This window comes from Rhinolophus ferrumequinum, chromosome 2 (genome assembly GCF_004115265.2).
Source record: "Rhinolophus ferrumequinum isolate MPI-CBG mRhiFer1 chromosome 2, mRhiFer1_v1.p, whole genome shotgun sequence".
In the NCBI taxonomy this organism is placed as follows: Eukaryota; Metazoa; Chordata; class Mammalia; order Chiroptera; family Rhinolophidae; genus Rhinolophus; species Rhinolophus ferrumequinum.
This window is the reverse complement of record NC_046285.1, coordinates 55,189,646-55,202,873: the sequence shown is the minus strand read 5'-3', so window position 1 is coordinate 55,202,873 and position 13,228 is coordinate 55,189,646. Positions and strand designations below refer to the sequence as shown.

At 33.3% G+C, this 13,228-nt stretch overlaps 1 protein-coding gene across 4 annotated transcripts in view; it reads left to right on the top strand.

Annotated features, from left to right (window-relative positions):
• OSTN (osteocrin) overlaps positions 1-13,228 on the top strand; it is a 39,897-nt gene that overhangs the window by 12,301 nt on the left and 14,368 nt on the right. For all 4 annotated transcript variants that reach the window (XM_033123287.1, XM_033123314.1, XM_033123297.1 and 1 more), the window contains one exon: positions 2,060-2,274. In XM_033123287.1, the coding sequence (XP_032979178.1) occupies positions 2,060-2,274 (215 nt within the window). The remainder of the gene's footprint in view (positions 1-2,059; positions 2,275-13,228) is intronic.

Genomic DNA, 13,228 nt, shown 5'->3' with positions numbered 1-13,228 from the left:
AGCCAAATTTATAATTAAACCAATCACATAAAGTTAAAGTGCTTTATGTGAAATTTGAAATTATTTACATGTCAAATTTGAGTAGTTTTGGCCAAAATTCTTGTTGCTGTACAAATGTTTTCCTCCTGCCATGACTAAAGTACAAAGGAAATGTGAAGACATCTTCACAGAAAGACTAATTTGGTTTATTTGATCTTCTTAGAAATACATTTTCTTTGTACTTCTTAAATAACATAAAGTAAGAGTTTGAAATGCATTTACCAAAGAACAAGTTTTGTATGAGTTCTATAATGTTTTTTGAGATTTACTAATATCTTTAAAGAAAAACAAAACTCTGTTTTGTACGAATGACATGTTTTGGAGGACGTTCTGAGAGATAATAAAAGATCTATCTTTGCCCTTTGAATGTTTGTCTCCTGCTCTTTAGAGTTTCTTTTCATGATCATAGCATTCTTCCCTTCTCCAGTTTCGGTTGTCAGTCTTATATAAGGAAGTGATAGAAGTTGAGGTTTTAAGAGCAGTTTGGAACCATATTGTGTAATTTGCACTGTAAGTAACAAAGAGCTGTAAGTAAGAGAGTCTTAATTTTCTTTTTATATGAAAGTGGTGTTGAGGGATAATTAACTTTGTGGCAATATTCAGGTTAGGATAGAAAAGAGAGGGATAGAGAAGATAGAAAAACAAGTTATTAGGTGATTAAGAGTGTACACTAAGCAGTGAAGAAGACCTGATAAAAGTCACTGCTGATGGGAATCAGAAAGAGCAGAAACAAGAGATTTCCCAGGAAGAACTGAGCAGACTTATTGCAGATTTGATTGGTTTGGAAAACAGGGGCCTCGATAGTTTTGAGTCTATGTGTCAGACTATAAGTATTTCAAAAGAGAGTTGCTGGAGTCAATGCTGAAAAGGCTTGGAAACCGCTACTCTTTTGTTTTATTGGAGAAAATAAGAAAATGGAAAAAATAATTCAAGAAGAAAGGCAGGAAGTGAAGAAAAAGAGACCAAAAACCTGGCACGTGGAGAATTTAATTAAAGGGGAAAAGCAAAGAGATCCCTGGAGCTAAATTTCTTCCCATAGGGGATATTCTAAGGTTCTTAAAAAAGAAGCACTTCCTGGCCTGCACAATAACTCAAAGTTGTTAGTAGGAGCATTTAAAAAAATACTGTGATTGAGTCTAGGAAACGAGAAGACAAACTTCACAAACTGGACACCCATACTTTTACGATGTAGACAAAGTGGTAATATGTGTAACAGACAAATAAACAGGTAAGAAATTTTACATGGGACAATAAAGTCATCGGGATAGCTCTGATTCATTGCAGACACTTGGTAATGCCTGTTAATAAATCATGAATGGAGATGGTAAGCTCCCTGAGGGCAAAGACTGGATTTTGTTCATTTTTCTATCCCTTAGGCCTAATGCAGAACCTGGTACATAGTGGATGCTTAGTGGCTTCAATCAATAAGGAATGAATAAGTGGTGAAAAACATCATGAAGTTTAGTTTAATTCAGAATTAATTCAATAAATATTTATGACACATTTATTGAGTACCAACTCTGAGCAAAATACTGGGATAGGCACTGAATAGAGCAAATAAAAGACTACTTAGACATAGTCATTGCTTTCAAGTTACTGACAAAATAATATATATTTTACAGTACAAATATATTGTCACCATTCTAATACAAAGGAACATATAGCGAACGCAGTGATTAAAGACATATAGCTAAACTGCTACGGCAATGAGAAGGAAAGATGCAAACTGGAAAAGAATCTGAAAGAATGACCAGTTAATGTACTAAATTTTAGAGGCAGTCTTGGAATTTTGGTAAATGTGTGTTTATGTTTGGCTTGGTTTTCCTTTAATTTCCCGTGGGTATACCTACCTCTATGTGTTTTTGCCCCCACAGTCTTTCTCTCTGGATGTTAACTCCACAAGAGATCAAGTTTCCTGACAGGCATGTCAGCTAAGGATAGCAAAAGCCAAGTGCAAATGATTGCACATACTTGAGATTTCTTTTTCTTAATGAATGGAATCACCTTGCTTGCCCAACAGGTTTTTGATTCTGAAGTCAGAGATGTGCAGTCACCACCCACAGCCAGGGAAGAAAAATCAGCCACTGATCTGGCAGCAAAACTCATGCTTCTTGATGAACTTGTATCTCTGGAGAATGATGTGATTGAAACAAAGAAGAAAAGGAGCTTCTCTGGTTTTGGTTCTCCCCTAGACAGACTCTCCGCTGGCTCTGTAGATCACAAAGGTAAACAGAGGTAAGTGAGCATTTGGAGAAGAAATATTTTCATTTTCTAATTCTTCCATTTGGGGTTCAGAAACAGAGAATTCCACATAAAAAATTACAAAACAAAATCTTGTCGGAAAGCAGATCTGACAATGTGTTAGCTAACTTATAAGTTTAATAGATTGATTTTGGATATAACTTTTTAGGGAGCAAAATGATTGCTAGAGTATGCATGAATTCATACTTTTGTCATAATGTTTCCTGAGAAAGCTTCTGTTGCATGCATATATAAAATACTTATTGTAAGACATTACATCATTTAGGAAGTGAGCTATGGGATACCCGTTCTGGTGAATTGAGTTTTCTGTTTATTAGAGGTAACAGGAACACCATTTTATTTTTTACCCACGATACAAAGCTTTCCAATTATGTGAATGATTGAATTTTCCTATACCAAGACGTAGTGATTTCTTAGAACTTAGAGTCAGAACAAGTGTGTTTAAGTCCACGTTCTGATGCTTTCTAGTCATGTAACTTGTACAGAATCTTATCCTTTGTGATCTTCAACGCATTTATCTGTAAAATGGGGAAAATTACCTACCTTCATAAAAAATCAAATGAGTACTTTATAAGCTTCTAATTACAATAATAGAATTAAAGTAAATCTCCAGTGAGCCATTGATGTACTTTAAAACACTCATTCCAAGCGCTTCATTTTTCTACCCCCTCCATATCTGTTCCTCACGCTATAAATTTCATATTAGCAATGGCAAAAGAGGCCATTCAGTTACCAAAGTCTAGAATTTGGGGAATTTACTAAGATTCCTTTTGCTCAATAGGATTTCTTCTGCTCACTATGAACATTCTATTTTTCACTAAATTCTCTAAATTCTATTTGTTTTATATGTTAAATATTTCCAGAATATTCTTTCCTCTTAAGGCTTTCTTAATTCTGGCCTAAATTATCTTTTCTGCCTGTTTTATTTCTCTAGTCTTTCCTCATCTCCACTTCCACCACTATCACCATCCCTTTATCATGAATGTATCCTATATTCTTCTACCACAGAGATCATCTAACACAAAAATCTTTCTGTGAAAATGTCCCATTGCTTACAAAATAAAAGCAAACTTCTTAAGGAAACCCTATGAAGGACTTCATAATCTGGCACTCCATTTCTTTGTTCATTCATCTCCACATCCTTTGCTTCAGTCTTGGCCTGGTTATCTGGAGTTCTAGGATTTGTGCTTGCGCATGACTTTGTATGCTCAGTGAGTCTCAGCATACAAGATGCAATTTGCTAGACTTCTGTTCTGCAAGATTCTCAAAGCGACACTAGAAAATAAAATCATCACTTTGTGACTATAATTTATTCTACTTAAAAAATAATCTCACACCTGTATTTTGAAATTCGGACCCTATTTTAATTAAAGAAATACAAATGAGTTGCATTTATGTTCTAGGCACTGCATTAGACTATGGTGAAAGAAAAGGAAAAGGAGGAAACTATAGTCTCTGTCCCTCAAAGAAACCACATCTAATAAGAAACATAGAAATATTTATAATAAATTATAACGTAAAGCAAGATGAGATATGTTTAAAGAGCAATTTATAAAGAAAGCCATGGAAATCCAAGAGATAAGTGGAGAAAATATTGTACCTTTTAATAAATATTATTTCTTTGAATTCTGGTTCTTGCAACTACTAAATAATTTGAAAATCAATATGTAAATGTTACATATAAATATATGTGAATTCATAATAGCATAGAAGCACATATGCCAAATATGTATTACATAAATATAACATGTCTTAACCAGTGGGTTTTTTCCAGGAAAGTGTGATTCAATATACGAAATGCCTTCAATATGATCTATCATAGTAATAGAGTAAAGAGAAAAAGCATGTGATCATATCCATAGATGGCAAAAAAAGGTATTTGACAGAGTGTAACATTTATTCATATTTTTAAAAAAGTGAACAAAATAAGAATTGACAGATACTTTCTTAACATGCTGTGTGTGTGTGTGTGTGTGTGTGTGTGTGTGTGTGTGTGTGAGTGTGTGTTCCTCAGCCCAAAAGTCACTATTTTGCTTCATAGTGAAATATACTGGAAACTTTACTAAAATGATGAACAACAAAAACAACAAAAAACCAGAACCATATTTCCAATACAATTTTGACATAAGTTTAGACAACAGGAAACGTTTAAAGGCATAAGAATTGAAAAGGAAGAAATAAAACTATGTTTATTTACAAATGACAAGTTGGAAAACCAAGATAATCAATGGAAAAACTAAGATGACAAAACTCTTTGGATAAAAATATGAAAAACATAACCATGTAAAGCTAATAGCCCTTCTATATACAAACAGAAATCAGATAGAAGACCTCATTTGTAATCATCTAAAGATAGGAAAATGTGTAGACATAAAGCTCACAAAGACTGTTCAAAGAACATAAGAGAAAAACTATAAAAAATAATGCTAAAATACAAAAAGTAGATTTGCACAAATGGAGTCACATACTATGATCTTGCATTAAAAGATTCAAAAGCAGAAAAACATCAGCTGTTCCTAAGTTAAATTACAAACAACACAATTCCAACAAAAGGTACCATCAGCTTCTTTGGAGCTTACGACGTATTGTAAAGATGATTTGAAAGAATTGAAAACTAGCATAGCCGGGAAAATCCTGAAAAGAAGAAGAAAGATGAGCCCTACCAAATATTTTTAAATATTTTATTTTCCCTTCTTTCAAAAGCACAATGACAGCCATGGGTGAACCAAAAAAAAAAACAAACAAAAAAAAAAAACCAGAACAGAAGTTCAACAAATAAACTCAATTATATATGTAATTTTAAGATTTTTTTTTAAATGAGCATCTCATATTAGTGATTAAAAAGATTCAAAATACCTTTTGAAGAAGTGATTTTGGGATGTGGAAAGAAAGATGATAAAATTTATCCATTCTCAAACTATACATTATGGTTAATTCAAAATGAATCAGAAATTTAAGTGGAAGACAGATGAACCCATATAGGTACAAAAGAAACATTGGTGAAATTCTTTCTGTACAGACAGAAAATAGGTAAAGTCTTCCAAATCCTGATGTAAATTTCAAAAAAAAAAATAATAAGGTAAAAAAATAAATAAATTTGATTACATGTTTTAAAGTTTTCGATGGCAAAAGATACTATAAAGGAAAGTAAAAAGAAAAAAGAATAAATTAGAAAAATCTTTGCAACTCATATCAAAGACAAAGTGTTAATATCTTTAGTATATGAAGAATTTTTGAAAATTAAGAAAAAGAACAAAACTATAAAGATGGAGTAAAAAATAGTTTATGGGAAAAAAATTGCAAATGACTCTTAGCCATGTAAAACGATGCTAACCATTCTCATAATGAGAAAAAATGCATACTAAACTTTACTGATATGTTGTTTTTTACATGTTAAAATGACAAAACTCCATAAAAAAGAAAAAAATAATTAGTGAGACTGAGAGGAAAAGGTATTCCCATATGTTGCTGATTAGAACGAAAAATGGAACCCATGTGGAGGTGAACGTGGCAATACAATATCCAGCAATGTTACATATGTACATATCATTTAGCTCAGAATTCCTGCTTTTAAAATTCTCACTAGCAAAAGCATGTTTTAAAAAAGTGTGTATAAGGCTATTCACTGTAGAACTATTTGTAACAGCAAAATACACAAATGTTGATCAAAAGGGGTATGGTTGAATAAACAATTACACTCACACAATGGAGTACTATATACAGCTATAAAAAAGAATGAGGGATATCTCTATGTACTACTACAGAGTGAGATTTATGATGTTAATTAGTGATAGAAAGACGGATAAATGTGAGTATGGTATGCTACTGTTTAAAAATGTTAATACAAATACAAAAATGCTTGTATTTTAAAAGTAAGGAAATGAATAAATATGAAATATTTCTAAGTAGTTACCTATAATGAAAGATTAAAAACAGAGTAAAGGGATCAAAAGTAAAAACTAGACTTATTTGAATATATCTTGTATTGTCTTTGGAACCATTTAAATATTTTATAAGTGATATAACAACAAAAAAACATTTTATACCTAAGTATTAAAAATAATGAAACAAAATCACTTAAACATATATATTCCAGTTGATGGCATTACTGTACCACGAAGATTTACCCCAAGTGATGATATAAAATAATTTGACTGTGTATACCTAGTGAAATATATGAAAAATATAAGAAACAAATCTTAAAATTATTTTGAGAAATTATACTGTTGGTATTGCTATTCTGAGATTGTTGATTGTGTTCTGTGGAGAAAGCAAATAAGTATTTATTTGATATTCTAGTTCTGCCATTCTTGGTGCTAATAAGAACTGGGATTCAGAACATGGATTAAAAATGTGATAAAGTTTTAAGTTGGACATGTTAAAATAAAAACTCCTGATACTTAAATATCCCATGATTTTTAAATGTCCATGGAACATTTATATTAATATGAACTCATGTTTCTGAATTGCTATTAGTATGAGGTCATAATTCAGTCTGTATATTGAAAATTCTGCAAAACCATCACCTATTCAAGGGTAATTTAGTGCCCAAATTGACATCTCTAAATATCATTTCTCACTTAAAGGAACTAGAGTTTCTCCAAAAAGAGTTGGGGCAGAAAATGTACAAATTGAGCTTGAATATCCTGTCATGCCTGAGAAGAGGAAAGGTTGCTATAATTAAGGTCAGGTCAAAAGGACTCAAGAACCAGTTAGAAGAGGTTCCCACTGGCCAAAGTACAACAATCTAAGAATCAATACGCACTTTAACTACAACTCATCAAATGTGTTTAAAACTCTGAATTTTAAGTGATATTTTTTTTAAAGACTGATTAGTCATCTTTGGAGAATGCTAGTTATCAATTCATTATTTGAAATACTTGTAAATAAACAGAACATTAAGCCTACTTTTCTTTGGCAGACTGCACCACTAAATAACTAATAATAGATGAGGTGATATTTTCTCTTTATAGAAATGTAACAGCTAATGCAATGAAGAAATGATAGAATTAGTAGATGAGGTAGAACTATTCAAGTAGATAAATGATAGAATTAGCATACCTTTATTTGGCAAATCCTAATGAAACGATGGATCTGCACAATGATCGCCAATTACTGCCAACAACACAAGAGGAAAAACAGCATTATATGTCTATTGAAGGAAGAACCCAACATTACCTGTAAAACAGAATTGCAAATATAATCAACTTTTTCTCTACCTTTCCCTTCGCCTCCAAGTACTTCCAGAAGGCTGGAGGTATTAAGGACAGTTGATGCATTTGCACAGTTTACCCACGAACTTGACAAATTGAAGATTTTCCCTAATCTAGATTCTTTATCTCACTTCATGACTGCAATTAGAAAACAGAGACTGCTTCTTTGTACTTTGTGACTTAACAAAGGTGACGTTCAATGTCAGGATTGTGTTAGTTAGGATTTATTTAGAAAGATGTATACAAATTAATAATTTTCTTATTTGTATGTAATTTCTTTATCTTTTTTTATTTTTATTTTTTGATAGTTGACATTTTACTCCTTCAAATTACATTCCAAGGGTTTTCCTGTGAGATTTTTTTTAACATTCATTTTTTTATATAGAAATTCCTATTCTTGGTCGTAAAGCAAATATTAAATTTGCTTGTATATTGGAAAACAATGGGAATAAGTGATAGCTATTGCATAAAATATTTCTATACTTATTCTTGAATTTTAGCATAAAAATAATTTTAGATTTTTTTTTCAAAGTATAATGGTAACTCAAATGAGACTTAAGATTAAATTTTTCTATCATCCGTTACAAAGATGTTTCAATATTATTTAAATATATATATAATAAAATCACAGGATTGAAATGAAAATTTTCATGTATTTAGTAACATCTATTTTGTAAAAAGAAGTTCATAAAAAATTATAGGAATTTTGCTTGGCAGAGCTGTACCCAAGGTTATTTGCTGCTCTTTTAACACATTACATGAAATAATAGCTTTGATCCTTTAATCCGGATAGCTTTAGTCTTTCCTTATTTGTTTCTGAATTTTTTACAAAATCAGGAATTATCTTGTTACCTTAACAAGCATGAATGTACACAAACTCTTTGTTGCTTATAATAAATACCTGTGGTTTTCATGTACATTCCATCAAGTTTTCTCGTTCTCAGGCATGCATTTTCTATTTTCTCATACTCAGCAAGAAGTTATAAGTCTGAGATCCAGTTTCCTTATTGTAGCCCTAAAGATCTTATCTATCACTTCATCCCATGATTCATAAGCTTGTTTTGTGTCACAGAACACTTTGGCAATTGGTGAAACCTGTGGATCCCTTCTCAGAATATTATTATTTTTTTTTTTATTGGGGAATATTGGGGAACGGTGTGTTTTTCCATGGTGTCAAGTTGTTGTTTTTCAATCTAGCTGTGGGGGGCCGCAGCTCAGTTCCAAGTCAAGCTGTTGTTTTCAATCTAGTTGTGGAGGGTGCAGTTCACTGACCAATGTGGGAATCGAGCTGGCAACCTTGTTCTTAAGAACTCACGTTCTAACCAACTGAGCCCTCTAGCCACCCCTCAGAATATTATTTTTAAATGGATAAAATTCATGACTGTTCAAAGGTTAGCAATATATAAAAACAAAATTATCAAAGTAACAATTAATTTGTAATATGACAATATATATGCTCCTTTATTAATACATAAAATAAGATCTAAGAGATGGGTGTAAAAACAATTTCAAATAGTACTGAACATAAAAACAATTTCAAAGTATCTGAAATGATGAAAATGTGATCTGAAAGTATCTGTGGTTTTTATTTGTCACAGAGGTCTAGGTATTACTAATACTATTTTGATGTATTCTCTACCTTCATAATTAAAGCAAATGCTGTATTTCAATTAGAGTGCAATGAAACAAAAGATACAACATTTTCCCATCCACAATCATGGATTCCTGAATTACAATGGTACATGACTCCAAATTTTAAAACTCTGAGACTCAAGCATATGAAATGCATTGTTTTGTTTTCAATTACTATAAAATATTCAGAAAAGAAAAATTTTAAACTCTGCTTTTGAAAAGGTCCATAAGAGATGAAAATGGAAGAAGGAATGAACAGCTGGGGAAAATAAAAATGAAAACAAACATAAACAGTTAAACAAGGCAAAGTCTATGTCAGATACATTAAAATTAGCAAAGTACCATCTACTGTTTTCCATTTTATATTATAAATATATTTTTAATTATTAATATATATTTTTTCATCTGAATATGACACTTGCTTCAGTTTGAGATGGATGTGCAAATTACTTCAACTCTCAGGGTAAAGTTAACTCAACTGTGCTTCAAAGTCCCAAATATTTTCTTCATTCCATTCACTTGATTATAGCCTGAAGTTAATGAATGGTTGTCCTATTTACACAAATACAAGGAAACAGATATGATGATATTCCTGACAAAATACTATCTACTAGCCATTAATATTAGAAGATGTTGATAATTTGCCTGGAATTTTTCTAAAGCATGTCTTCTTACCTCCTTCCTTCACATAAGACGGAAAATACCTTGCAAAAGCAATAACAACAATAAAAATACTTTATATTTGCATTTAATTAACAGAAACATTTTCACAACTGGTACAGTTTTAATTATCCTATTAATACTTTGAGATTGGCAAAGCAGGTAATGTCACCGTGTCAGTCACGGTGCCCAGGATACAGGCAGTACATTTGAAATAGGAAAATTTAAGAAGGGTTTATTCACAGCAAGACTGTTTGCAGAAAACTGGATATAGGCAAATCATAATGGATGGCACAACAGCTTGGGGCCCGGGTCTGAGAAGTCGGATGCCTTGAGTGGAGTAGTGACTTTGGGTCAGAGGACAGTCATCTCATAAGGAAGGAGTCAGGGGAAAATTATTCTGACCTCACTTCTTGTCATCTTTTTAGTTTTTCCTGCCAAGGCCACCCATTGCCTGTCCCAAACCAAAGGCAGGGTGCACAGGAAATTTTCTGTGATCCAGAGAAGTTAGCTTCCCAGACTGAAAGTGGGGTGAGAAAAGGCGGAGAGAGGATCTGGGGAGCTGATGGAAGATACCTAACACAAATACACACATTCTATAGATTCAGGTCAATAAACACTTTGTTCCATAACATTGATATTATAACCACTAAACTGAAAGAAAAGGATATAATCAGAAAATAATTTTATCTTCACCCACATGCTGTCAAACCCATTCAGTAGGAGTTGTTTCCTATTTCTTGGATAAAAACAAAGGCAGGTGCTTCAAAGGTGCTTCTCCTTCACCCAATTGACATCAATCCTTTTATTGGATTAAAATAGGAAAAACCATTTTGTAGCAACCTCTTTCGCAAATATCGTATAAGTCTACCACCTCACTTTGGAAAACAAGAGGAAATCCCACTCTTTCTTCCCCCCTCAGCTTTTTGGATACCACAACCAAAAGTGAGCTAGAATCCCATTTTAACATTCTGTTGTAATTTTTTAACTTCCTATAATACCCTAAAAAGATATTATCTCATTTTATTGGTATATTTTCAGAGAGAGAAAATGATTTCCCTGAGATCACCTAGCTAGAACATCAGATTGCTTAACTGCAAGTCCAGTGACTTTCACTTTACTAAGCTGCTTCTGATAAAGAAATTAATGTTGTGTGTGAATAAGACACTTGTCCAAGTCAAGGAACAGTGAGATTCATCAGAATTAATGCACTGAATAAATAGTTTTGGAAAAAACTGTACCAATGATATATATGTTTCTATCCTAAGCCAGACATGAAGTTCAGACTAACATTGAGAATAGTAGGCCTAGCTTCACTCTGTCAGATATTATTGCCCTTCTTGATGACAGCCCCAAAGGTTAAAGGTGAAAATCCTAGCATGACATTTTCCTTTCTAATTCACTGTGAAGCAATGCCACGGACCGTGGCCAACCTGAGTGTCTCATGATTTTTGCTGTTTCTTTCCAGCTATTTGATAATGGTCAAAGAAGGTAAGGTAGTTCAATATGGGCCCCATTTCTGAGTGAGAAACGCAGAAAAATGATTCAGAATATGATGCCGTATTTCCATGCTTCCTTCCTCCTAACTGAAAAGCCTGGCTATACCATAGGAAGGAAATTCCCTTGAGGAAAATGATCTTGGGCCATTTTTCATAGTAATAGCTCTTTATTGCTTGCCTCTCCCCACCCTACCTCAGCATCACAAAATGAGATAGTTCCTTTGCTTCTTCTCCCTACCCTCCCTATTCCTACATGAAGGTTTAAAACTTTTCCCGCAGAAGGATAATGCTTGATTCCGTATATATGCTTTGATATGTGCATGACCCACTCCCCCCAAAAGAAAATACTAGAGGACATTTTTGTGTAAATCCATTTCGTAGATAGAAGTTTAAAAGTTTCATTAGATTCTCAAAGAGGATCATGAGCCAAACAAAGGAAGATTTTCTCTTTCCTATCCAACATCTACGGCAGTTTTTAAATTAAACATGCCTGGGCTACTTGACACTAAACCCTTTAAATTTCATTATTTCATTCTAGCGCTAATGGCTTGTTTCTCAATGATTGTTCATATGGCTCATTCCTACGGATAATACTTTAGAAGCTGACAACATGCCTAGTCAGAACCATCATCATAAATTTAATGGAATTTGTTTAAAATTGAATTATTACTTTTGAAATAGAATTCCCAGGCATAAGTCCACTTTCTCCTTGTGAAACAGTACTTCCTTTCATCATTCTAAATGTATCCCATTTATTAAGCCTTATATTTCCCAGTCTCATATCCCCATGTAAAGGAGCTCCAGTTAGGGGAAGCCTGGTGTCTTGCCCCACCTTCTTATTCGCTCCTTCCCAGGGAGGAACAACTGAGCATGTTAAGCTCATCCCCTTTCTTCCTGTTTTTATTGGATAGCTATGACTATTCGTGTAAGTCTATCCTATCACAGGAGGAAATGTAAGGAAGTCCTTTTAAACGAGGATTAAAGTCATATTCTACATTCAGCTTGATCAAAATAACAGGTTGATTTCTATGCATTGATCACTCACATCTTATTTCTCTGTTGTTTCTGAATGTGGAGTTGAGATAAAAAGACATTGTATATTGGCTTCTAAAAACGACATCATCACTCAAACTTAATGTGGTCCTTCATTCTAACATTCTGGAATTTGAATATGGAAGCTTAATTGTCTCTTTTAAATGTAAACATGACTCTGTGGACTTGGATGATTTCCCTTGACATTTTTTACAGGGCCTTGTTGAATCCTTCTGTTTAGTCTGTCCTCACATATCAGTCCTTCCAAGTTCATACAGTTCTATCTGTCTTCCTAAAGCCATTTCTTAATTCTATACTTTTTTAAATACGATATCCAAGATTGCAGGATTCAGGGGTCACCATTTGTTTTATTGTTTCTACATGCTCTGTAGATTCTTCCTGGAACCCCCAAATTGGGTGTGATCTCTTCTCTTATGGAATCCCAGAGCACTTCAAATTTCACTGTATTAAATATGTATTATTATGCAAATAAGTTGCCCAAAATTTACCAGCATAATATAAAAATAAACGTTTGTGTTCTCACACAGTTTCTGTGCATCAGAAAGCCATAAAAAACTTGCTGAGTGCTCCTGGCTCAGGGTCTCTCCAAGGATACGGTGAAAAAGTTGGCTACGGCTTCCGTCAACTGAAGGCTATACCAGGGCAGAGGCTATCCATTTCCAAAATGGCCTACTGCATGGCTGACAGCAGGAAGTCTCAGTTCCTCACTCACTGCTGGCAGGAGGCCTGAGTTCATTGCCATATAAACTTCTCTATAGGGCTGTGAAAGTGTTTTTAGGAAATGGAAGCTTACTTCCCCTAGAGTGAGTGAGTGATCCAACAAAGCAAGGCAGCAGTTGCAATATTTTTTATTACTTAGGCTTGGAAGTC